General features: G+C 39.3%; 1 protein-coding gene across 1 annotated transcript in view; it reads left to right on the forward strand.

Moving 5' to 3' along the window:
* The window catches only part of LOC100473014 (contactin-associated protein-like 3), a 205717-nt gene that overhangs the window by 16405 nt on the left and 162485 nt on the right, over window positions 1-26827 (forward strand). The window contains 1 exon segment of the mRNA XM_034647088.1: window positions 20289-20399. Within this exon segment, the coding sequence (XP_034502979.1) occupies window positions 20289-20399 (111 nt within the window).

The following is a 26827-nucleotide window of genomic DNA, read 5'->3' on the forward strand; positions in this document are numbered from 1 at the left end:
TTTTTAATTTCTGTCAGATTCGCTCTCATTTCTGCCCTTAGGGATTCTATATTCTCAGCAACGCTTTCTCTGATGCTTTTTTCAAGTTTACTCATCATCTTGACCATTGTTGCTCTGAATTCCATTTCTGATAATTGGGATACATCCATATGTATTAATTCTGTGGCCGAGGCCAATTCTGTGGCAGAGGCCACAGACTCATTATCTTTTCTTTGCTGGGGGGGACTTCTCCTTCTCGTCATTCTGATGAAGAGAGATTGCAGGGTTGTCCAGAGCCCAAGTGTTGACTGGGACCCAGGCCGAGCGCCCTTGTTTTGTAGAGATCTTAGGGATGTGGGCTTCTTCCTTAAAGAGTTTATTTATTTATTTGAGAGAGAGAGAGACAGTCAGCAAGAAAGGGAACCCAAGCAGAAGAGTGGGAGAGGAAGAAGCAGGTTCCCGGTGGAGAAGCCCGATGAGGAACTCTTTTCCGGAACGTTGTAAACACACCCTAATCCGAAGACAGGTGCTTGGTGACTGCGCCACTCAGGCACTCCGGGTTGTGGGCTTCTTGATTTTTCAGTCTGCCTTCTGGGGGAGGGGCCTGCCTGCCGGTACTCAGAAAACCCTGTTTGGTTCACCGTACTAGGCCCTTGAGAGACATTGACGTGATCTCTTTTCGTCTTCACTGTTGTTCAGTGAGCCGGTCCCCTGAGTTGAGCTGGATAGGTACCAGACCAGCAGGAATATCCACGGAATCAGCCTGAGACGCAGGAAGACACATCTGGATCTCTTTTTTTTTGACTCCTTTGGAAGGTCTCTCACTTTTGTTTTCTTAATAAGATAATAAAAAAATCACTTTTTTTCTTTCATTTGAACTCTCTTTTCTATGTAGTCAATAAGCATTCGTTTCCTCTTTGGGCGTCTGGGTGGCTCAGTCAGTTAAGTGTCTGACTTGGGCTCAGGTCATGATCTCGGGTCCTGGTGATACAGTTTTAGAACGGAGGGGACGTGCCGCGGGGTGAGGTCCGGAGCCTACAGTTGAGAAAGAATTCTTGAGTGGACTGGACTTTCAGATAGATGAGAGGGGGAGGTTAATTGAAGTGTAGTTGGCACACAATGTTGCAAAAGTTTCAGGTATACAGCATAGTGATGGGATAACTCTCTACTTTATGCTACGCTTACAAGAAATGTGGCTACCATCTGTCACCATACAACCCGACTATAATACCATTGACCACTCCCTAGGCTGTACCTTTCATCCCATGAATTAGTCATTCTGGAACTGGAAGCCTGTAACTCCCACTGCTGTTCACCCATTTTGCCCATCCCCCACCCACTTCCTCTCTGGCAACCATCAATTTGTTCTTTGTATTCATGGGTCTCTTCTGCTTTTGTCCGTTTTGCTTTTTAGATTCCACCTATAAATGAAATAATAACGGTATTTGTCTTTTCTGTCTGACTTATTGCACTTAGCATCTAAGTGCATAATAAGCATTCACTTATAATATATATACATTATACACACATGTACCACATCTTCTTTATCCATTCATCTGTTGATAGACAGTAGGATTGCTTCCATATTTTGGCTATTGTAGATAATGTTGCAATAAACATGGGGGGTACATATATCTTTTTGAATTAGTGTTTTAATTTTCTTTATAGTGTTTCTATTTTTAATTTTTAAAAAAAGATTTATTTATTTTAGAGAGAGAAAAAGAGAGAGAGCACGTGTAGGGGGAAGGGGAGAGGGAGAGAATCTTCAATCAGTCTCCGCACCGAGCACAGAGCCTGACACGGGGCTCTATCTCACGACCCATGAGATCACGACCTGAGCTGATACCAAGAGTCAGACGCTTAAACACCTGAGCCATCCCAGCGCCCCTACTTTTAATTTTTTTTTGAGGAACCTCTGTACTGTTTCCATAGTGGATGCACCAATTTACATTCCCACCAACGGTGCATGAGGGTTCCTTTTTCTCCACATCCTCGCCAACATTTGTTATTTCTTGTCTTTTTGAGTTTAGCCATTGTGATAGGTGTGAGGTGATATTTCACTGTGGTTCTGATTTGCATTTCCCTGACGGTTAGTGATGCTGGGCATCCTGTCTGTTGGCCATCTGGATGGCTTCTCTGAAAAAATGTCTATTCGGGTCTTCTACCCATTTTCAATCAGATTGTTTATTTATTTATTTGGTGTTGAGTTGTATAAGTTCTTTATACAGTTTGGTTATTAAGTCCTTATCAGTTATTTGCAAATATTATCTTTTCATTTTGTTGATGGTTTTCTTCATTGTGCAAAGGCTTTTTGTTTTGGTGTAGTCCTAACTGTTTTATTTTTGCTTTTATTTCCCTTGACTCAGGAGACGTACCTAGGAAAATGTTGCTAAGTTCGATGTCCAAGATTACTGCGTATGTTCTCTTCTAGGAATTTTATGGTTTCAGGTCTCACATTTAGGTCTTTAATTAATTTTGAGTTTGTATTTGTATATATGGTGTAAGAAAGTGGTTCAGTTTCATCCTTTTCCATGTAGCTGTCCAGATTTCCCAGCACCATTTATTGAAGAGACCTTTTCCCCATTGTATATTCTTGCCTCCTTTGTGGTAGATTAATTGACCATAAGCATGGGTTTATTTCTGGGCTTTTTATTCTTTTTTTTTTTTTTTAAATATTTTATTTATTTATTTGACAGAGATAGAGACAGCTAGCGAGAGAGGGAACACAAGCAGGGGGAGTGGGAGAGGAAGAAGCAGGCTCATAGCAGAGGAGCCTGATGTGGGGCTCGAACCCATAACGTTGGGATCACGCCCTGAGCCGAAGGCAGACGCTTAACCGCTGTGCCACCCAGGCGCCCCTGGGCTTTTTATTCTGTTCTATTGACTTATGTGTCTGTTTTTGTCCCAGTAACATACTGTTTTGTTTATTATAGCTTTGCAGTATATCTTGAAATGGATTGTGCTACCTTTAGCTTTTTTCTTCTCTTTCAAGATTGTTTTGTCTATTCAGAGTCCTGTAGTGCCATATAAATTTTAAAATTATTTGTTCTAGTTCTGTGAAAAATACTATTGGCATTTTGATTGAGATTGCATTGAATTGGTAGCTTTCTTTAAGTATATTCCATTTTAACAATATTAATTTTTCCAATCCATGAGCATGGGATATCTATTTTTTTGTGTCATCTTCAATTTCATTCATCATTGTTTTATAGTTTGCAGAGTACAGGTCTTTCACCTCCTTTGTTGAGTTTATTTCTAGGTATTTTATTCTTTTTGGTACAATTGAAAATGGAATTATTTTCCCAATTTCTCTTTTTTCTACTTTGTTATTTGTGTATAGAAATGCAAATGCAACAGATTTTTGTACATGAATTTTGTATCCTACAACTTTATTGAATTAATTTATTAGTTCTCATAGTTTTCTTTTTTAATGAAAATTTTAAGGTTTTCTATCTATAGAAAATAGTCATCTGCAAATAGTGACAGTTTTACTTTTTCCTTGCCAATTTGGATGCCTTTTATTTTTTTTCCTTGTCTGAATGCTATGGCTAGCACTTCTAATACTATGTTGAGTAAAAGTGGTGAGAGTGGATGTCCCTGTTTTGTTTCTGATCTTAGTAGAAAAACTCAGTTTTTCACAATTGAGTATGATGTTAACTGTGTTTTTTTCACATATGACTTTCTTATGTTGAGGTATGTTCTCTCTAAACCAATTTTGTTAAGAATTTTTATCATGAACAGTTGTTGAATTTTGTCAAGTGCTTTTTCTGTGTCTGTTGAGATGACCATATAATTAGGGATGGGGTAATTTTGATAAGAATGCTTGGATGGGAATTCTGCTTCTATAAGTTAATGTCCATTGTGTGACTTTGGGTAATTTACTTATTCTCTCTGTGTCTCCATTTATGCATTGCTAAAAAATATACGTATTAATAGTAACCTACCTCATAGAACTGCTGGGAAGATTGCATTAATTAATGTATGTAAATATTGCCTGGAACATAGCAAATCCTGTGTAAAATTTAGCCATTATTATTGCTCCTGTTGACCTCAAGTATAAAATCAGAAATGTGACTTTAGTTCATGATCCTGGGTACAATAATGAGATAAGCAATATTTTAAGGAAAAACATTTGTATTGGGTATTTACATTACCTAAAATATTATCACTGTAATGGAAGATTAAGATAATATTACATAATAAGAATATTAAAAAGGAGACTATGGTACAAAATCAGAAACTTGCACAGTACATTGATATGTTTTGGCTTTTTGTAATATCATGTCTGCGTAAACAATAAAGTTCCTTAGATTTAGCTCTTTGGATTAACTTGTCATAACACTTTTAATCGTGAACTTCTTTCAATTTTATATATTTATCTATCAGCCAAGAAGGATTCCCCAGATCAAGATAACATGCACCTGAAACTGACATTATTTGTTATCTGGCTATTTTTTCTGAAGTCTTCTAGAATACATCGTATCTGGCCATCAACAGACTGTTCAGTATTTATGATTGTTAAATGAGTGTTAGTCTCCAAGCCAAACATACTTGCATATACTTGGGAATGTAGTCTCAATTAGAATGGTTATAAAGACACTGGTGTGGATCCTTAGGGAGCATTACTGCTTGATTCTGAAAGATTGGGTTTAGCTCTCTCTCTTCAGTTTGTTCCCATTCCCTTTTCTTCAACTATTCCAGCACTGGCTTGTTCAAACCCTCCATATCTCTGGAATTGATTTGCTATAATTGTCTCCATGGTATCCCTGTCACCAGCTTACCTCTTTCTAATCTAGTTTATCCTTACTGCCAGAGTAATCTTTCTAAAGATGATATTACTTTAGTTGGTAAAATTTTCATGTATTTTCTCACATCTCTCTCTCTCTCTCTCTCTCTCTCTCTCTCTCTCACACACACACACACACATTCCTTGAAAGGTCCCTTCTTTTCACTCAGTGCTTTCATCCCCTCCCTTAACTGACCCTAAACTACAGCCACCTCACTACTCTTTCATTCTCACCAGGGCTTTCTCCTCCCTCCCTCTGCCACCGCTTCTGTCTGCTCATGTCTTGTTTTCCTGTTGAATGTGTTTTGCTTCTGCAATCATCTAGGCTCATGGATCCATGTCCAGGAAACACATGCTTACAGTAAAAATAAAGATAAAACACATAGAGGAAACAAAGCACCATGAGGGAGAATCAGAAGAAGTAAGAAACTGTACAATGAGATAAAAATAAATGTAGATATTGAGATCAATTTAGAATGTACAATTTGTTGTACATGTGTAAGAAAATAAAAGATGGGGAGAATGTAAGGAATAACAGATGATCTGAATGGTCAAGCAGAATTGGAAAAGAACAGTGTTGAGAAATGAAATTCTTTATCACTGGGATAAAGAATTCAGTGGCTGCTGACATGGCAGATTAGACACAGGTGGAGAGAGACTTAGCAAATTAGAAGACAGTCGTGGAATAAGTAACCAGCATGTTCCATAGGGAGACAGAGAGGAGGGAACTATGAAAGCCAGGCCAAGGGGCAGGGAGAAGAGTGCAACAAGGTCTCTGTGTCTGATAGGAGTTCTGGAAGGAGGAGATGTGGAAAGATGAGGTAAGAAGAAACACTTAAGAGGTAATCTATAGAAATTGCCCAGAATTGAAAAGTCACCAATCTTTAGATTCAGGAAACCTCTCAAATCCCTAGTAATACAAAGAAGAAGAAATTACTACCCACAGCAACACTTTATGTTGGCACTGTTGAACATCAGAATCAAGAGAAGTTGATAAGAGTGGCCTGAGTTAGGAATAAGAAACAAACAATAAAAGCAGAGACCTGAACTCTTAAGTTTGTGAGAGGGAATAATTGACAACAAAGAACTGTAGACTTGTTGGCTTTATGGTTCAAGAATGAAGGTGAGATAAAGTCATTCAGAGAAAAAATAAAATCCAAGAGTATTAGAGACCAACAAACCTTCACTAAAGAAATGTTGATGGGTAAGTTTAGCAAGAAAGGAAATGATTACAGAGGGCAGTATGAGAGGTAAGAATCTAGTAGCTAGTGTGAGAATCTGATCGCACTTGAGCAACAATAAAGCTGTACGCACAACATCAGTGTGCAGTTGGTGGAATGAAAAGAAAGAAGACAAGATGAATCTATGGGAGCAGCTGAAAATAAACATGGAAAGGGGTGATCAGACATAAAGCATTCTACTCTCCTTGCATTATTTTGTGGAGGGAATTAAAATCTGTTTAATCATAGGCTTTATTAAATTGTTAAACAAAATGAGGTGTGAAATTTTGAGGAGGCCCACAAGAAGAATAGTAATAGGAAAAACCAATGGAATAAAAAAAAAGTGGAATAGGTAGGAGACAGATTTCAGTCTAATTCAAAAGAAAGCAAGAAGAGAAGGGAAGAAGAAAAAGATTTGGATAAAACAGACAAATAAGTACATAAAATAAAATATAATGAAGTGATAAGGATATAGAGATTTGAATAAATTATTTCCAGCTCTTACTTGTATGGGTATAGATTATATTAGACAATATTATTCAGGCTTTCAACTACATATAGGATATCTACATTTTTACTTGACCAAAAAACGAGTTTCAATAAATTTCCAAGAATTATTAACATAAAAATAAAAGAAAATTTCCTAAAACTGAGAAGGAATAATGTGTTTCGATTACAGAAACTCATGTTGTGCTGAGTTAAATAAACAGAGCACAATACTGGAAATTATCGAATAAAAATTGTGGAAATGGGAAAAACAGGAAAACACGGTCCCACTTTTGGTCACCAAAGATAACGACGTAAGCTGATTTGCTATAATGAAATGAGAGCTTGCTTGACTTCATCAGAGCAGTAGGATCAGGAGCAAAAGGAAAAGCAGAAATAAATATAATTTGTGAGGTAAGATAACTTTTTCACTAGAAATTTACAGTCATGAGTGAGGAGAATGACAAGGGAGAGTAAACTCTTGCTAATATTCTTTGGGAAATAAGTAAAATTTCGCTCGAGGCATTGTTCAAAAATTGAGAGTAAGCACTGTGTTAAAAATAGAAGGATAATCAGCAGAAAATGAATTAAATGTGATGCTTTGCATGCTGTTCAACATCATGAAATTTTTTCCTCTTTAGGAAAAAGTCATGTTTTCTGTTTCATATTTTAATATGATTGTATGTTGACTCATTGATTTGTCTCTTATTTGAGATTGAGAGTATTCTTGATTAAATGAAGAAAATGTGTTTATGCTTGAGAGCAGGTGACTGGGATCATTTAAGTGTGTGGGGGTTTTCATCGAACCTCCTTTTCCTATGACCTGCTGTAAGAGTTACAGCAGTAATTCTGACAGTTGGCCCCGTGGGTGGCTTTGGGTGGCACAATTTAATTCACTCTCCTGACACTTTAATAGTATACTTACGAAGTTACGAAGTTTCAACAATTATTGCTGATAAATTACTGAGACATTTTTCTACGGGTGTCTGAAATCTTGACTATTTCTTATATGTTAAAACAGAACAAAATATTGGATTTTATTGTGCATTTTCCTGTTAAAATCTGGAGTTCCCTGAGGTTAGTGGATTTGTATCTTTTATAAACTAATTTTAAGTTCTGTGGTTTTAATGCCTCCATGGTGCAGATATAGAGTCAGTTTTATGAAAGAAAAGGCTGTGTCTGTAGATGGTGTATTTCAATGCCTGCTGTGAATTTTAAATCTCTACTTGCTGCCGAACATTTCAACATTTCCCCTTCTTTTTAACGTGAGTGTTACCTATCAGCATGGCTTGGAAGGTTAGTAGAGGAGTAGAAAAACCCACCGTCTTCGGTAAATTTTTAAAAGAAATGTTTGGTTGCGCCCTTTTAAAAGAACACCAAACAGATGTATTAGCTTTGTAAATTTGTCTAATGAGATGCCTGAGAACGTACTGTAATCTAAGTTTGCACTTACTTGATAATACATGTACACACACCCACACACACTCACACACACACACACACACGCACATGCAAGCTTCCCAAAAATGATTGGATTTTCCACTTGTGTGACAGCAGTGGCCTCCAGTTTTGAATAAACATGAACCATTAAACAAAATGATTGTTTTATGGAAATTTTTTGGGCAGAGACCCAAGTTTTCAGTGAACTGTTAGTATTTAAATTTAAATAATTTTTAGATAAACATTACATTAAACAGCAATGCTGTGGTACTACTAGCCCCTCAGTGGGTTATACCAGAAAATACTTTGCTGTGAGTGGATTGTGCTGAAACTTTAAGAATCATCTAAATTCCATAATATATCAAATTCCATAATATAAAAACCTTCTTTTTTTCTCCTGCATATTTCGTATACATTCTTGGAACTCTACAGAGAAATTACCGCCCTGTGTTTCCCCCCTCCCGCAAAATGGGGAAAAACGGTATTTTGAGGAAGGGTCAGGTACAAATACTTGTGCTTGGAATGGATCAGTTGTATTTCCTGCCACCAGCTGCAGACCTGTTTTGAACAACTGTCCCATGTTGACTCTTTCAGAGGAAAGAAGAAGGGAGGGAGGGAAGGAGACAAGAAGGAGAGGATGCGAGGGAGGCGGGAGAGAAAACAAAAGGCAAGTGTATCCAAATTACAAAACAAAGCTTGTGACCAGGCTTTCATCTGCAGTCACACAAGTTTTTGAAGCTCCCAGTTGATTACATAAAGCACAAAATACATATTTCTTTGCAATGGCATGCATTCTGTTTCTCATTCTTATAAAGCACTGAGTCTTTAGCTTGGGGATATGTTAGTTATTTTGTTTTTATGGTTTTAAGTTCTTTCTAATGAAAATGCCCAAATACCAAATATTCTTTCCAAGATAGTGAAAAAGTTCTCACGTCACCTAAGTCTTGTCCTAAAAATTCAACTATTGGTTATAATATTTATGGATCAAATATGATAGGATATTGTTGGGGTTTTTTTGGTTAAAATTTGTAAGTTCTTTTTTTTTTTAAGATTTTATTTATTTATTTATTTGACAGAGAGAGACAGACAGACAGAGAGAGAGCACAAGCAGGGGGAGCAGCAGAGGGAGAGGGAGAGGGAGAAGCAGGCTCCCTGCCGAGCAGAGAGCCTGATGCTGGGCTTGATCCTGGGATCATGACCTGAGCCTGAAGGCAGATGCTTAACTGCTGAGCCATCCAGGTGCCCCTAAAATTTGTAAGTTCTTAAAATCATGTGGACTTTCAGGAGAAACATTCCTTAAAACATAAATGAACATCTAAATCCTTTCATGTTTCATTGTAAGTTTTTAAAAACTTTGTGCTGTAATTTTCGATTGTTTTACCATCATATAGTAGAAAGGGAATGAAATAATTTTGTTTCCAAATTTTTGGTGGAGAATATTGAGAAACTTAATATTTTGTCCAGAGTTTCAAAGTAAATTATTTATTGACTCAAGAAATATTTATTAGCTACTGCTCCATGAAGCAGCTTACAGAGGAGCAACATTTATAGAATGAAGTGATGTGATTTTATGAGAATTACAATATTTTGGCAATTCGTGTGAACAACGTATGAACAGAAAAATTAAGAACAGGCACACTTGATTGCTCTGTCACCACTTTAACAGCGTGAGTAGAGTTTGTGGGATATTAGACTTTGCCCCTTGAAATGGATATTTCGGATTTACGTACAAGCAAGGCAATTCTCCAGTTAATGAGCTATGGATAGTTAAAATCTTTTTCAACTAAACATTTAGGCCAGCATCAATCCTGATAGGAGTCAACAGCTGACTTTCTCAAGTATGTCAAGTGGGTAGGAGCGCAGTAGGGTTTCGGGTTTTTGCAGTCGTGTCTTTTACTCTGCCAACTCTCCAACGCTGGTTTAAATGCTACCCACAGAACACAACACGGGTGCCGTGACTGCTCACAGGAAAACAGGTGGCCATGTTGAGCTGCTCTGCCTACAGTCGAGGTTTGCATGCACTGCATAGACGGTGTGCTCTTCCTCCTCTGAAGAGTGGAGTGTGTCTGCCTTGAGTACGTGAGCATCTTTGGTTGTATCTGGAATACCCTGGTCTGGTGGGGCTCAAGGTAAACCACACTCACTAAATCAGAATGGTGGGGGGCGGGCGCGGAAAGAATGCCAATTTTTAAAATGCCCCAGGTGCTCTTTACTGGTGTTCAAGTTTGGTGACAGATGCTCACTGATGCAGTGGATTAGCAGGTCCTGCCTGGGGCCTGGGCAAGTTCTCGGCAGGTGCAGCACCTGGCCCCCGTGCCACCCTTCAGCCAGAGCGCCTCTGCGTGCTTCCGAGTCCTACGGAGAAGCCACATAATTTCATGGGTGAAGAAAGGTCTCTGGGGCATCAGTGTCCGAGAACTGTTTCACCCTGTTTCACCCTGAATTTGTATCCCACAGAATTATACACTCTTGACACATCTAGAGACTTTACGTTCTTCAAACATGGAGATGTTGTAGTCCTTCCATTTGTGAATTCTTTCTGAAGAATACCCGAATGTGGTGGGTTGTCGACTTTTACTGACATGTGAAAGCAAGAGCAAGAATGTTTCCTGAAGCAATGTGGTCCCCTCTTCTCTACCCGTGTTCGCCTGCATCCCACTGTCACACACCTGCCCCACCCCCTGCCCGGAAACGAAGACGGCATGCTTTCCCTACCAGGATGAATTGGGCTGTTTTGATGGTGGAAGCCCAATATGTGTCAAGATGAAATATAACTTAGATATGGAGATTTCGAAAAGTTGTTCTCCAACTTGTGGCCAATTTACTTCAGTGCACATTTATCAGATGCCTACCATGTGCCAGGCACTGCGCTGGGAGCTGAGGAAATAAAGACAAATATTGGTTCTTTAGAAAACCTGCTGATCCTATACGAGAAGCAGGATGATTCATTAAAGTGGCACGAGGTGTAAATCTGGCATCACAGCCCCCATTGTGTATCCATGCCTTTTGCTGAATGTAAGTTTTGGGGGGACCTTAGTGGATAATAATTGGGATTATTCAAATTTTGCCTTTCAAGCAGTGCAAATCCTTGGCTCCTTAGGGTGCAGAAGGAGGTCAACCTGTGAGAAAACTGAAACAGTTCTCCCCCCTAGGGCTGTGATTCCTCTGAGGTTTGGAAGTCACACAGTTTTGCATGATTTGAAAACCAGGAAAGAATAGACTTGAGTTTTTTGGCCAAGTGCTAGAGTTAAATTTCACAAAGAGGCTTTTTGACATATAGCTGGAATAAAATCAATGTAAAGATTAAGTGTTTATGTCTTTTCTTAGGGAAGTTATTTGAATCACAGCCTTTATTCTTAAGTAAATTCTCAGTTGTTGATAAAAAGAAAGCCTTTGCTTTTTAGTAGGCATTATTTTTAGAGCAGTTTTAAGCTCACAGCAAAATTAAGCAGAAAGTATAGGAATTTCCCACATTCCCCCTTTCACCACACATGCATGGCCTCCCCTATTACCAACAACCATTCCCAAGTGCTTCATTTGTTCAAACCAATGAACCTACCTTGACGCATCATTATCACTCAGAGCTCATGATTTCTGTTAGGGGTCACTCTGGGTGTTGTACATTCTATGGGATTTGCCAAATGTATAAAGACATGTATCCACCATGACAGTATCCTACGGAGTAGCGTCACTGCCCTAAAAATCCCCGTGCGCTCCGCCCGTTCATTCCCTCCTACCTGTTAAACACTGACAACTACTGATCTTTTTACTGTCTCCAAAATTTGGCTTTTTCCAAAATGTCATATAGTTGGAATCAAACAGTGTATAGCCTCTTCAAATTGGCTTCCTTCGCTTAGTAATATGCATTGAAGTTTCCTTCATGTTTTTTCATGGTTTGAGAGCTCATTTCTTTTTAGTGCTGAAAGCATTCCATTGTCTGGTTCTGCCATGGTTTTTTTTATCCATTCACCTATAAAAGGGCACTTTGTTTGATTTCAGGTTTTGGCAATTAATGAGTAAAGCTGCTATGCACAGTGCGTGCATGTTTCTGTGTGGACATAAGTTTTCAGCTCCTTTGGGTAAATGCCAAGGAGTGCAGTTGCTGGAATGCGTGGTGGGAGTATATTTAGTTTTCTAAGAACCTGCCAAATTGTCTTCCAAAAGACCATACCATTTTGCATTCCCATCAGCAATGAATGAGCGTTCCTGTTGCCCTCCATCCTTGCCAGCATTTCATGTTGGCACGGTTCCAGGTGTTGGCCATGCTAACAGGTGTGTGGCGGTATCTCATTGTTTTAATTTCCATTTCCCTGATGACATATGATGTTGAGCCTCTTGTCATATGCTTATTTGACATCTCCATATCTTCTTTGTTGAGGTGCCTAGAAGTCTTTGGACCAATTTTTAAATGGAGTTTTTTTTTTTTAAATTGTTGAGTTTGAGAGTTCTTTTTATATTTTGGAGAACAGTTCTTTGTCAGATGTATCTTTTGCAAATATTTTCTCCCAGTCTGTGACTTGTCTTTTAATTTTCTTGACAGTGCCTTTCACAGAGCAGAAAATTTTAACTTTCATGAAAACCGGCTTGTCAGTTCTTTCTTAGATCATGCCTTTGGTGTCGTATCTAAAAAGTCATTGTCAAACACAGGTCATCTGGATTTTCTCCTGTGCCATCTTTTGGGAGTTTTATCTTTTTGTACTTTACAGTTAGATCTGTGATCTATTTGAGTTAATTTTTGTGAAAACTGGAAGGTCTGTGTCTAGATTCGTGGTGTCTAATTGTTCCCACACAATTTATTGAACAGACTGTCTTTGCTCCATTGTATTGCCTTTGGTCCTTTGTCAAAGATCGGTCGACTATATTGTGTGGGCCCACTTCTGGGCTTTATTCTGTTCCATCGATCGATTTGTCAGTTCTTTTGCCAATACCACATTGTCTTTACTGCCATAGCTTTGTAGTAAGTCTTGTAGCTAGGTGGTGTCAGTCCTCCAACTTTAATATTCTGTTGGCTATTCTGGGTAGTTTTTTCTCTCCACATAAACTTTAGAATCGGTTTGTTCGTATCCATAAAATAACTTGCAGAGAGTTTGATTGAGATTGCCTTGAATTATGGACAAAACTGGAAGAACTGACATCGCGACAATATTGAATCTTCCTATCCTTGAATATGGGCTATCTCTCCATTTATTTAGTTCTTTTGATTTTATGCATCAGTGTTTTGTAGCTCTCCTTATCTAGATTGTGTACATGTATTGTTAGATGTATGCCCAAGTATTTCATATTTTTGGATGCTCATGTAAATGTTGGTGTGTTTTTAATTTCAAATTCAACCTGTTCGCTATCGGTATGTAAGAAAGCAATTGACTTTTGTATATTAAACTTATACCTTGTGGGCTTGCTGTAATCGCTTATTAGTTCCAGGTTTTTGTTTTTTTGATCAATTCTCTTGGATTTTCTACATAGATGTCATGTCATTTGTGAGCAAAGATGTCTTCCTTCCCAATCGGTATCTCTTTTATTTCCTCTTCTTGTCTAATTGCATTAAGACTTCTAGTAGGATGTTGTAAAAGAATGGGGGGAGGGAACATCCTTGTCTTGTTCCTGATCTTAGTGGGAAAGCTTCAAGTTTCTTACCATTAAGTATGATTTAACTTTAGGTTTTTGGTAGATATTCTTTTTCAAGATGAGGAAGTTTTCCTCTATTCCTAGTTTAAGAGTTTTTATGACAAATAGGGGTTGGATTTTGTCAAATACTCTTTTCAGCATCTATTTATGTGATTCTGTGATTTTTTTTTCTTTAGCTTATTGATGTGGTGGATTACATTAATTGCTTTTTGATTGTTGGATCAGCCTTGCATACCTGGGATAAATTACACCTGATCATGGTGTGTAATTCTCTTTATACGTTGTTGTATTCAATTTGCTAATATTTTGTTGAGGATTTCCCTTCTATATTTATGAGAGATATTGGTCTATAGGTTTCTTTTCTTGTAATATCAATGACTGGTTTGGGTATTAGGGTAATTCAGTTGTCATAAAATGAATTAGATCTAATCTGAAATTAGATAAAAAACTAAGGATATACTGTATGGTGACTAACATAACATAATAAAAATTATTATTAAAAATGAATTAGAAAGTATTTCCTCTGCTTCTATCTTTGGAAAGAATTTGTAGAGAATTGGTAAAATTTCTTCCTTAAATATTTGGTAGAATTTACCACTGAAGCCATCTGGACATGGTGCTTTCTGTTCTGGAAAGTTATTAATTATAGATTCAAATTCTTTAATAGATATAGGCCTATATATCTTGTGCATATATAGGCCTATTCTTGTGCGAATTTGATAGATTGTATCTTTTAGGGATTAGTCCATATCATTTAGATTATCAAATTTGTGGGTAAAGAGTTGTCCATATTATTTCTTTATTATCCATTCAGTGTCCATGGGATCTTTAGTGATGTTTTTTCTTTCATTTCTGGTATTTGTAATTTGTGACCTCTCTCTTTCTTCTTTTTTTAAGCTAGCCTGGCTAGAACCTTTTACTGACCTTTTCAAAAAGTCAGCTTTTGATTTTGTCCATTGAGTCCCTATTTTCAATTTTACTGATTTGTGCTCTAACAAGAAGGATTTTTCAAAAGTGATTTTGTGCTTTCGAGTTGCAGATTTTCTGGAAGTTCAAAGCCACATCATTAGTCAGGAAGCTCTTTTTATTAACAAATATTTGCCCAGTTACATCTCTACCATTTGGATTCAGAATTTGGAATATACTATTTTGCAATTTAAAATTTTCTCAAAAATATATAAGACATCTTACAAATGCTTTGATCTAAAAAAGGAAACACTACCAGAATGAATTCACTCAGCTGGAGGGAACATGAGGTATAATTTAATTATAAGAACAATAATTATTTCAAATTTATACCTAATAATAGTTGCAATTAATGAGTATTAATTTGCTATATCACATCACTAAAATTAGTGGCAAACTGTTTTTGTAGTATTACCATTTGACTTACAATAAAAAGTGAATCCTTCAATGTCAAGGAATAATTTTCCAGGCAACATCTGGGTCTAGATCTATTCATTAAATAGTTCTGATTTAATATAGTGAACATAAACCAAACCTTTGAAATAATTCATGACATAAGTTAGGATAGGAAAGGAAACCTAGAAGTATAAACAAGAGTACTTACCTTTGGACTGTGCTAATAGGTAAGCATGCACCCTGTGCATGTGTGAAATAAATGAATTAGCCAGGAACTTGGAGTAATTTGCCCTTTCTGACTTTGTTCTTGTAGAGGTATAACTGTATTCTATTATTGGCATGCATAACTTATTGGAGCAGACAAGAAATCTGAAATCACCTCTGTTTTCCTCCACCTGAATTCCTAACAGGCTGGGCTTTGAGGATCATGAAACTAAACAACTCAGACTCACAGCTGTTCAAACTCATGAGATGCCCAACTGGTGCCAAGTATAGACCCACATGGGGTAATTGCAGCTCTGAACACAGAGCAGCACGCATTTTCAGGGGCAAGTGAGGGTGGGGGTGGATGAGATGGGTTTGGAGAAGTATGCAGGGGTCACTAGAGCATCCTGCATGCCATGCTTACAAACTTGGAATGTCCTGTAGATTCTAGGGGGTCATTACCTCCGCTCCACTGTGTGCGTGCCTGAGGGTTGGAAACTGGCCAGTGCCCCCAAACACTTGGCCAAGTTCAGCACGGTGGTCCAAAGTACTGAAGACATGGATGGGGAATCCGAATGGATTGGGATTCTGTAAGCACACACCTCGGGCAGGGTGGGAAGGTGGCCCCAGATGTTCACAGAGTTCTCAGAGGCCTTGATGGGCCACCAGGATTGGTGGATATTAGAGCAGCAGCCTCACTCTGGGCCTCATTCCTCCTGATAGAGAAAGATTCCCAGGTATCTTCAGGTTCTTCTGAGTCTGGATGTTCGTGCTGGTCCAGTGACCAAGGGGCACCACTGCGTGGGTCTGGACCTTGATTCAAGCTGCCCACATGGGAGGAGCAAGTAGGGCCAGAGGTCGAGGGGACTTTGTGTCACACTTTCTGTTCCATTCCAGGGACTGGAGTCCATTATGATATGTTGAAGGATGAAAAACAAGCAACAGACCAACATGAATTTTCTGTGTTGAGGAATTTTTAATCTCATCCAGAAGATAATGCATCCTGGAAAAGATACCATTTATATGCAATCAAGTATAAACTGATTTTGAAGTGCCAAAGAAACCAGAGCAAATGTATTACCGATGGGCTCTGGTTAACCGAAGGAGTCTGTCCGGAGTTGTTTTCTGTTTGTGGGGAGGGGTAGATTTAAGTAGTTTTAGAAGGAGGTCAAGAGCCTGGAAAACCCTCAGATCAGCTCACTTACATTGGGAGGACTAAGCCAGTTATATTTTCCCCAGTTATGGGAAGTTCCAAATTTCTAAGATATCACCTGGATAATATATATATAATTTTAAAAAACAGAAGCTGAAATATTGTTTTATGATCCCAGTCTAAGGCTGTTCTGTTGGTTAAGACATACAATAGGCTTTTGATTAAAATGGTCTTGTAATAGGTGCAAGCAGTGAGACCAGGTTTGAGTATTTCATAAATATGAATTTATTATATCAGAATGCATACAGGGATGTCCCTAGCACTCTGATCTGAGTCATACATAAATCATGAACAATTATGGTGTGTTTGTTTTTTCTAAAACATATGACAATGGACCATCACTTTTCCTTTAGAATTCTTAAGCTTCTCCGAGAACCTCACTTTGAGTACATTTGAACCACTGAAGGATGAGTGCATTTCAAAATTAAGATTATTCCATAGAATCACTCTCATTAATATGAGTGGTTATTATGAAGGGAAATAAAATTGCTTTAGCTTACTTAACTTTAATATTCTCTATTTTCATATGTTAATTCTCATAAGCTTATTATTTGTACTCAACTTGCTTTTCCCTCTAAGTGATAAATAGTGGTTCTTTAAATTTGTTCTGCCATCTCACTTGTTAAAAACCGTAATTTGTGAATAATTCTTGTAGCTTTGAAACATTTCAGGAATCATCTATTTTTTTGGACAGAAATGGTATTTATCAGATTATCGTAAGAATGATATTCATTTAGTGGGATTCAAATGTTTTATAATGATGCCAAGAAAAAGGAAATTAAATTGGGTCTTGACAAATTTTGCTTCAGGAATCTTAGTAGAAAATATAGACATTTCTGGTTGAAAACAAGAGTTAATGGGGGTTTGGGATGGCTGCTGAGCCTTCACCTTACATGGATTAAATTTAGTTAAAAACACACTGAATGCCTGGAAAACACTGGCCAAATCCAGAGCTGCTCTTCTCCAGGTGCCTCGTAAGGACGTGGCCACCTTGTTTTTGACCACACGTATTCTCAACTTTTACTGCATTGGAGTAAATTGGAACACTGGTTTTGAAGCCTCTAAGTATAAAGAAAATTGTCTTTTTAAAATAAATTTTTAAATTGTTCTTCCAAGGAAAGATTACAGCACAAAAGCTATTTTTTTTAAAGACTAAGCTTCATATGCCTTCTTTGAAGAAAGAATAAAAAATGACAATATGGTTTGGAACTTCGAACACTGCCTTTTACATCTCTATTTGGGGAAAGCGTCCTTATAGAATCTTTTGAGGGAACTTAATAAGTGTTGACTTGTCTTACCATAGTGAGAATAATAAAGCAAATACTTTTAATCCTCAGCAATCCTCTTAGTGTGTGTCTCCATTGAACAGTTATATGACTCCCTGTCATATTGCTGTGTGACTTCCGTTGTGTAGTTGTGTAACCCCCACTGTACAGTCGTGGGAGTTGACTCCCCATTGCGTAACTATGTGATATCATCATTGTACTCTTGTGTGATTCCCCAGTGTCCAGTTGTGTATGTCTTCACTGTACAGTTGCATGATTCCCCGTTGTACAGTTGTGTCTCCTCATTGTCTGGCTGTGTGATTTCCCACTGAACTGATGAGAGAACCGAGGCTTAGCGAAGGGTGAGTGACCCCCAAGAGTAGGGAAGCTGGGGCGCCTGGGTGGCACAGCGGTTGAGCGTCTGCCTTCGGCTCAGGGCGTGATCCCCGCGTTATGGGATCGAGCCCCACATCAGGCTCTTCTGCAATGAGCCTGCTTATTCCTCTCCCACTCCCCCTGCTTGTGTTCCCTCTCTCGCTGGCTGTCTCTATCTCTGTCAAATAAATAAATAAAATCTTAAAAAAAAAAAAAAAAGAGTAGGGAAGCTGATGAATGCCAACCTCACCCAAGGCGGGCTCCAAAATCTATGCTAGCTTCTCATTCAGTTTCCAACTTCAGGGGAGACCATAAGTGGTGAGATGACAACAGTGTGAGCAGAGGGGATTGAGGGAGTGGCATCAGTACAGACCCCTAAAGGGGAAACTGTGTGGGGCCAGGGCTGGGAAGAGAGCAGGCTTCCTGAGACACACAGTTAATGGGAATAATCCTCTCTTGCCCTCAATCTGCTATGTGACTTCAAGGTGGTGGTGAGGTCCCCGGGACCCTTCTGCATAGAGAGAGAATAATGCAGGCCTGGTCTGCTCCATACTCTGATACCCCTGAGAAATTTCTAGGCTAACACTCAAGTTAGTTCAGTTGACCGTGAACTGTAGATAATCCCCGTCCTCTGGAATTTTCTGAAGTACTAATAATACCCTAGTAATAACTCAACACTTTGTGCTTCCAGTGCACACACCCATCACGGGGGTTTCTGAGGCCTTCCTTGTGCCACAGACCCCTTTGGTACTTTGGAGAAGCCTGTATCCCCTTCTCAGAGCAAGGGTTGTAAATGCGTTTTATATATATATGCCAATTATAGTGAAGTGCTGATATCAATAAATTAGAAATTGTAATATAATAAGTCTCCTAGCTATTAGCACATTAAGTAACAAAATCAAGTGGTGAGTCGAATAAATAAGATTATTTTAAATTAAGGAGGAACATAAATGATATTTCTAGATATCGGTGACAATGATTGCTATAAGAATATCTGGAACTTATGATGGTAACAAATGCGTGGGCACCACTGAAAATGCTGTGGTTTGTCTCTGCTTGTGATTAAAGAAAATGCTGAATTTCAGCTGGAGGTTTAATGCAAATAAAGGTGTAGTTTTTCTCTGTCTTCACAGGCTCCTTGAATCATATCTGTACTCCATGTAATGAACTCCTGAGTCATGGTTCCCCGATTCAATTTCTATGAAAAACTCTCTTGGGCTTTTGATTGGACTTCTAATGAATCTTTAGATCAAACTGGGGGCGACTGAGACTTTAAAAATACTGTCTTCCTGGCTGTGATCACTGGAGTTTGTATTTTATGCAGTTTTACTTTAATGTTTTTATAAGAATCCCCATAAATGTTTTGCACAGTTTTGTAAGATTCGTTCTTAGATACTTTATGTGTTTTGTTATTATTTGCTATTCTATTTAATTTATCGTCTAACCCCAGCTAGAATTTAAAATGAAATGAGTTTTGGGATATTGAGCTATTAAGCCATTCAGTTACTTACTTTTGGATTTTCTCCCTCCGTAATCATATCATCTGGAAGTGATGACGGTTGCTTTTTTTTTTTTTTTCCCAATTCTGTGCTTTTAATTTTTAAATGTTCTCTTATGTACTGATAGGACTTTGAGGGCAGCTTTCAACAGAAGCAGTGATGCCTATTAAAGTCTTCTTCCTGATTTCAAAGGAAATTCGTCTAATAGTTCTCCATTGAGGGGCAGTGGGCTGGAACCAGCTTTTAGCAGCTAGCAAGAGCCAGTCGTTAACTTTTCATGAATTTTGTAAGCCAGTTGTTAAAATACAGCCATTATTAAAGATTAAGTTATATAAAGTCACAATTAAGTACATCATGTTAAAAACAAAGGTGGATTTCCAATTCGCCACTAATTACTCTATTTCATGGCATCTTACTACTATCTATAGTGATAGATGATCTATCTCTTGAGGTTATTTCTGTCTCTTGGGTCTGCAGAGTAGAAATATCATATAATGACAGAACGTGTGTGACTCTCTTTCCAGTTCCGGTTGGTGACATGCTGACAGCTCGGAATTGCCCACCATGGGAGTATTTACACCATGGAAGATGGCAAATGTTACAGATCAGGGCTTTTATTTCCTTTAAGAGCCTGTTGTTAACCATTTACTAACACACCTCTGATCAAGACCGATGTTTGGCACAGGTTCTAGCATTTTCTTAGCCTGTTAACTAAAAAGGAAGGAAAGAAGGAAGGAGAGGAGGGAGAGCAGGAAGAAAGCAGGAAGGGAGGGAGGGAAGAAGACGGGAAAGCCTGGAGCAGGGGTTGATCTGAATTTGTTATTTTCCGCATAGATACCTGTGATGCCCCGCTGGCGTCCACCTTGCCGCGAGAGTCCTTCAGCAGCTCGTCGGAGCTGTCCAGCAGTCATGGCCCAGGGTTTGCAAGTCTTAATCGCAGAGATGGTGAGTCTGATACCATCTTGTTGTTAATCCATCATGATTCTTTCTCAGAGAGAATAATGATCATTCTTACTTAATATTCATTCTTACCTTTCAAAAAGGAATAATATTGCAGTTTAATGAAAATGAAGCACCAGGTTCAACATTTTATCATTTGCTACCTTCCTTTGTCTTTAGTATTAATCTTTTTTGTTTGTTCTGACATCTCCCTTCCCTGTTGATGGCCAGCAAATGATCATTAATGAGATCTAAGTCCAAAGGGAGTTATTGGAGGCTCTAGATTATTTCCTATTTTATCATCCTTTTTTGGTATTAGAGGGCTCTGTGGATGGGTGACAAGTCAAGGGTGCTTATCGTGGGTAACTAAAACAACAAATGAATGAGCCAATGTCACAGGCACTGGAGATCACCCAGCAAACCACTGGCTGGCATCAGTGAGATGGGAAGCTGCCATGGGACAGTGATGGGGAAACAGCTTCATCCCAGCACCTGGCCTGGGAGGAGCCTGGGCAAAGACTCCTGTTGAAAATAGATTCCCTATGTATCTGTGGGAAGGGAGCTAATGGCTTACTTTTTGGAGGGATATTCATTCATTTTTGCTCCTTGAGGGTCATGGACTAAGTTACTTTCTCTTTTGCACAAATAATATTTCAGCAGATTGAATAAGCTAACCCATACGCTGAAAGCTCAAATGTTTTACTACCTTTGAAAGGGATAGATGAACTTTTTTGGTGAATGATTCATTCACAAAGTAAAATTTTACATTGACTGTGTCCCATGTAAATGTAAATTCTGAAGATATTACTGTGGAATGGAGCATTTTCCTCCCTATATTTGGTAGATCACAGTTTAATTATAGCTTGAATTTTATTGTGTCCTCAAGAATCACATGCAGGAACCCCACAAGTGATCAAAGAGACTGGTAGACAGAGTTAGGACACAGTGAAGGATTTTGGTGAATTTAGGCGGGGAGAGCAGGCCCGCTGATGACCACCTTCATGGCCTTCTCCTATGAAGAAGTGTTTCTGGCCAGATCGTTTCTCCTGCAGATATTTATGAAGCATCAGTCATGATAACTTGCAGTACTCCAGTGAAAATATCTTCTCAATGAAGCAAGTTTTCAATTAATAATTAAATGATCAAATTTACCATTTTTGGTCTGGTGGTTACTCTAATACCAGCTTAACATCTAAACTTTCCAGTGGTTGCCCAAAGACTGTAAAAACCAAATAAGCACCATACTTAATTAGTTTAAAGAATCCCAAGGCGCCTGTGTATTGTGTTTCTGATTTGCATATACAGAATATCTTTATGAATCAGGCCTCCGGTCCTGTCAGTGTGGTGGCACTGGAAAGTTTATAAGCATCAGAAAGGAAAATCCCAATGTTTAAGATGAATTCATTTCCATTACATTTAATTAAAAAATTAATAACTTAGAATATGATAAGCAGTCATTGTAAAATGGTAAGTATAAAATGCATTTACTATATTCAGATCACTCTCTTTGCAAATTTAAATTAGTTTTTTTAAGAGCGTGGCAATCAACTGATGAGTTTTTCTTGTTGTTGTTGCTACTTTGATTGTATACAATACAAATTTCACTAAATCTTCCTTTGTTTTACCATCTGATTTCATACCCATTCCTAAGGCAAGATTCAGACCACACATTTTATCAATATTCCTTCTAAAGGATTATCTATGTATATTTTCTGTTAAAAGCCAGCATCCCAGGGGCACCTGGGTGGCTCAGTGGGTTGAGTGTCTGCCTTCTGCTCAGGTCATGATCCCAGAGTCCCTGGATCGAGCCCCACATCGGGCTCTCTGCTCAGAGGAGGGCCTGTTTCTCCCTTTGCCCCTCCCCCCCACTTGTGCCCTCTCTCTCTCTCTCAAATAAACAAATAAAATCTTGAAAAAAAAAAAAAACCGGCATTCCAGATTCTTTCCTGGCATTTCTTTTGCCTTTGTAAATGCTGGAGAACAGTTGCGTTCACTTCGGTTTAGGATATTATGATGTAAAATGTGGATTGTATAATGTGGATGGTTATAATAACGACGATGATGATTCTTCATATGTAGTCGTTTTAGCTTTTTTGCAAATTCGGCACATGATCTGGTGATGGAAATCATGTTAGACGACCCAATTATATGATTTAAATTTCCCTGGTCTATGTTATGGTACTTGGACGTTGTGAAGAAGGTGGTCTGTCTTACCTCCCTACTTTCTTATTTTGCCCAGAAGTCTTTGAGCTTTCAAATATTTTAATGGAAAAACAGAAATATCTAAACTATCATGGCTCCTGCCAAGGATTTTATATGTAGCTGATCACTGCTATATATAAAATATCCGATGTATAGGGTAGTAAGAGAATGGTAAGTACGTAATTTTACTTTATTTTTTATTATTTTTAAAAGTTTTATTTACTTATTTTAGAGAGAGAGAGAGCAAATGCGAGTGAGGGGAGGAGCAGAGGGAGAGGGACAAGCAGACGCCACGCTGAGTGTAAAGCCCGACGCAGGGCTTGATCTCATGCCCCAGAGATCATGACTTGAACGGAGATCAAGAGTCAGATGCTTAACTGAATGAGCTACCCAGATGCCCCATGATTTTAGATTGTAACATACATATATCTGTAAGCCAAAGGGGAGAGGTGAGTCCAAGGGGTTCAGAAAACCATGGCTCCTGTGTAACCACGTGGTTTTCAGTGTGTTCTGTGAGTTCCCTAGTAGGAGTGCCAGTTATTGTGAAGATAATACTGAGTTAGTATCATCTCTCAACATTAGACCGAGTACTGAAAGTACTGAAATCTTAACCAAGTATTGAAATCTCAATTCCGGTTCCTCTGAAGTTCTCATTTTGATGTCCGAAGTTGGGTTCTCGATAATACAATGGACAAAATGCCCACACTGATGTAATACACACTATTTTTCATACAAATTTTATATAAAAATTGATGAAAGTTAACATCCCCAAATGCCTGAATGTGTAATTTTTCAAAACTGATAGATTTTTAAGAAGTAAATCATAGGTACATACATTTATTCACCTACCTGCTCCAGAAAATTGATGCCATTAGATAAAAATGTAAAGTCCTTGAAAATTGGGTTTGGTTGTTCATATCGACTGATTTTGTTTCCACCAATCTTAAATTGAATATTTCCTAAAATTATAAGTTACCCAATGTTTCTTACACAAAATCAAGGTTGTTGAAATCTGGCTGTATAGGGTAAATTAAGAACATGCTTGACTTCATATTTTTCTTCTCAAAAGTCTCCTAAAGAGTTTTTGTACTTCAAGTTTATCCAGACAAAAGTTAATTAACGAAAACAACACTTCCCCCCGCCCCAGGGCACCTGGATGGCTCAGTCTGTGAAGCATCTGCCTTAGGCTCAGGTCATGATCTCGGGGTCCTGGAATTGAGCTCTGTGTTGGGCTCCCTGCTCGGCGGGGAGTCTGCTTCTCCCTCTCCCTGTTCACGCTCTCTCTCTCTCTCTCAAAGAAATAAATAAAATCTTTAAAAAACAAAAACAAAAACAAGAACCCCCCCCAAAAAAAACTGTGTTCTAGTAAGTCATGCTGGACTTGTATTCTGCATTTTGCTTGTGAAATAGCCTCTCTTTTTGTAATTATTGTTACTCCGGGTGACCCTCCATCAGCCTGGCTCAGCAGAGGCTGTGCTCCAGCTCTGGATGCCATGCCCTCCCCGGTCATGTGATCTGTAAGCAGAGGCATGGTCCTGAGATGAGTGGTCTTGGCAGAAGCTGTTTGAAATTGACTAGGAAGAAACGTACACACCTGTTCTCCTCCTTGTTTGTCCCCCCCAAATGCCTGCATGAACACTCACTTCCAGAGGGAGGGGCTGCTCTGTTCCTGCCCAGATGCTGAAAGTCATGCCTTTTAATGCAGCAAGTCACCTCGCTGGTGCCAGTGCAATAAGACTGCATTAAATTTAACTTTATCAAAAATGGCATTTTTTAATACTACATTGATTATTGCACAGAGAAGGTAGGTGGGGACAAACTGAACTACGTGTTTTCTCTTTGTATTTTCCACCTTTTCCATGTTGAGGCCTTGAGCACGCAGAACATAGACTGTGTTACCTATGGATGGAGGCAGGACAAATTTTGTGTAATGATGCCAATACAATTAGTGGCTGCACATTTTAGAAACGATTCTCAGCCTTAAGATATTTATTCCTCAATAATGAAGTACAGTTGCTAGTCCAAATTTCTAGTAGAGGCTTTAGCGAGATAAATAAGTAAAGAAAATGATTAGATTAGGAAAAATGCTTAGATACGGCCATAGGATCCCAAATGGTTTCTTATAATATCGAACTCTGATGATTTGAACTCTGCAGTATTCCAAGTAGGGCATGAGGAAAAATTCACTGCTTTTTAACAAAGGGATGTTTTTAAAAATTGAAAAAGTAAATAATTTAAAATACCTAAAAGTGTGTCAATTCCTGACATACATCAGAACATTACATCAAAAGTGTTTGATACAAATCTTATAATAGTGGAGTTTTCTGTTATATTTTTTTCATAGAGTTGCAGTTCCTGTATCTTCCCGTCTTTTATTCACAGGCCAGAAGGCTGATGGAACTGGCCAGTGTTCCCAGTTAAGAGACTAAGCAATTCAAATTGCAATAAAGGGTCTTGCACACTGGATTTTTAGAAAGCCATGTGAATGTCCTGGGAAAATTTTACCTCCGGACATCAGATGCTGAATTCTGTTTACCTGGCCTCCTTAAGAGTTTTTAGACCTATTAGGGCTAATGCACATTCTCTTTTTAAGCCACCATTTATTTTTCTTTCTTTCCTTTCCTTCCAAATGACTTTGCAGATACGCTGTGGATACTGGGTGCAGGGGGCAGGCCAAACATAAGAGCATCAGTGTAAAGTATGCCCAGTGCTGAAGCACAGAGCACTGTCTCGGTGGCCGTGTAGCTTTATTACATCATAGCTTGTCTAAAATGCAAGATGGTGGCACTTGGGAAGAGAAACCCCAAACACCAGGGTCGCACGGACCGCACGCGGAACTGCTCTGACCCTTCCCATAGCCCTCCGCAAGCTCTGGACTCCCCAGCTTCCTACCATGCAGCCTGAGTATTAGAGGAGACAAACCAGCACAACCCAATGTTGTCAGCGTTGCCAGCGACCTTCAGGGAGGCAGCGTGGCGGGCCATGTTCTCTGCCAAGTAGCCCAAATTATAGAATTACCAAGGGGAAGGCCATCCTCCCTTTCTTGAGATTCAGGAGCCTCTTTTGGGTGGGTGAGTGTGTCCCGGAGATGCTCGGATTTCTGTGTGTTTCTCCTGCTCTTCCCAAGACCGTGTTTGGGTTTGCAGGAGGGCTCGTGCCCTCATGGAGCTGGGTGGTGGGTGGGATTCCTGCTTCTGCCTCCTGAGGGTAGTTTGTTAGCTCTTTACCTGGGGGTTAGTTGGCACTCTCTCTCGAAGCCTGTGGTAGTTTTAGCTCATTGGTGCTTTTTTGGCAAGGCCACACTCCCTGGGTCATCTGCCCCTTGAGGGATGTGTCCCATGTCCCTTCCTGTCTCCCTGAAATCTGACCATGAGTCTCTCCTGGTTTCCGGCTGAGCAGTCAGGCCAGAGCCCTCCAGGACAGGTTTAATCTGCTCTTGCCAAGTTGACCTTCTGTTCAGATCCAGTTGGACTGTCATTGAACTTGGGTGTCCCATTTTGATGGCCGTGGAGAATTCTGGGTCACTATGCCCAGGGGAAAAGAACCTCTGACAGTTTTGTCCTGGCAAATTTGGCCCAGAAGTGACCGACCACATCCACTCACAGCTTATTGGCCAGAACCAGTCACATAGCCTCACCTAGCTGCAAGGGGACTGGTAGTGCCATCCTCCACGTGCCTGGAAGGGGGAAAGCAGGCAAGATTTGGCCAGCGATGTGACTGCACAGCCCCTATGAGCCGATCTCCTGGAGTTCCAATAGAAGCCAACCCAAATCCTGTCCTCTGCTTTTCGATCATTCTTTGCTTTCTTATCCCCTGGGGCTTCATTCCCAAGCAAGGTGTCTGACTCACCCTTCCACCACCCTGACTCGTCCTGCACTTCCTCTCTTCCCGAGTCCTCCGAGTTCCCACCTGGTCTTCCAACAGCAAGTCCCTGCACATTGTGATTCCTGTCTTCTGAGTCGTTCTTTGCCCTCCTTGCTTCTCTGAGGCTCAGTGGCATCATGCTCACTGGCTACCAGGATTTCCTGGAGAAAAGGGGTGAAAAACATAGCCCTTTAACTTTTCAGAATGATTTCTGTGTTTGTAAATCTGCAGAGTAAGCACCTCACGGCGGCCACAATCTTGCCACGGAAGTTTTCATTTCTCTGCGAGTTAAGGAGTGCCTGTGGCCCACTTGGCAACTTCCCCCATGGCATGTGGAAGCCCTCCTAAGGGCTAAGGGCTGTCACATT

The sequence above is a fragment of the Ailuropoda melanoleuca genome, chromosome 17, assembly GCF_002007445.2.
Source record: "Ailuropoda melanoleuca isolate Jingjing chromosome 17, ASM200744v2, whole genome shotgun sequence".
Taxonomy (NCBI): Eukaryota; Metazoa; Chordata; class Mammalia; order Carnivora; family Ursidae; genus Ailuropoda; species Ailuropoda melanoleuca.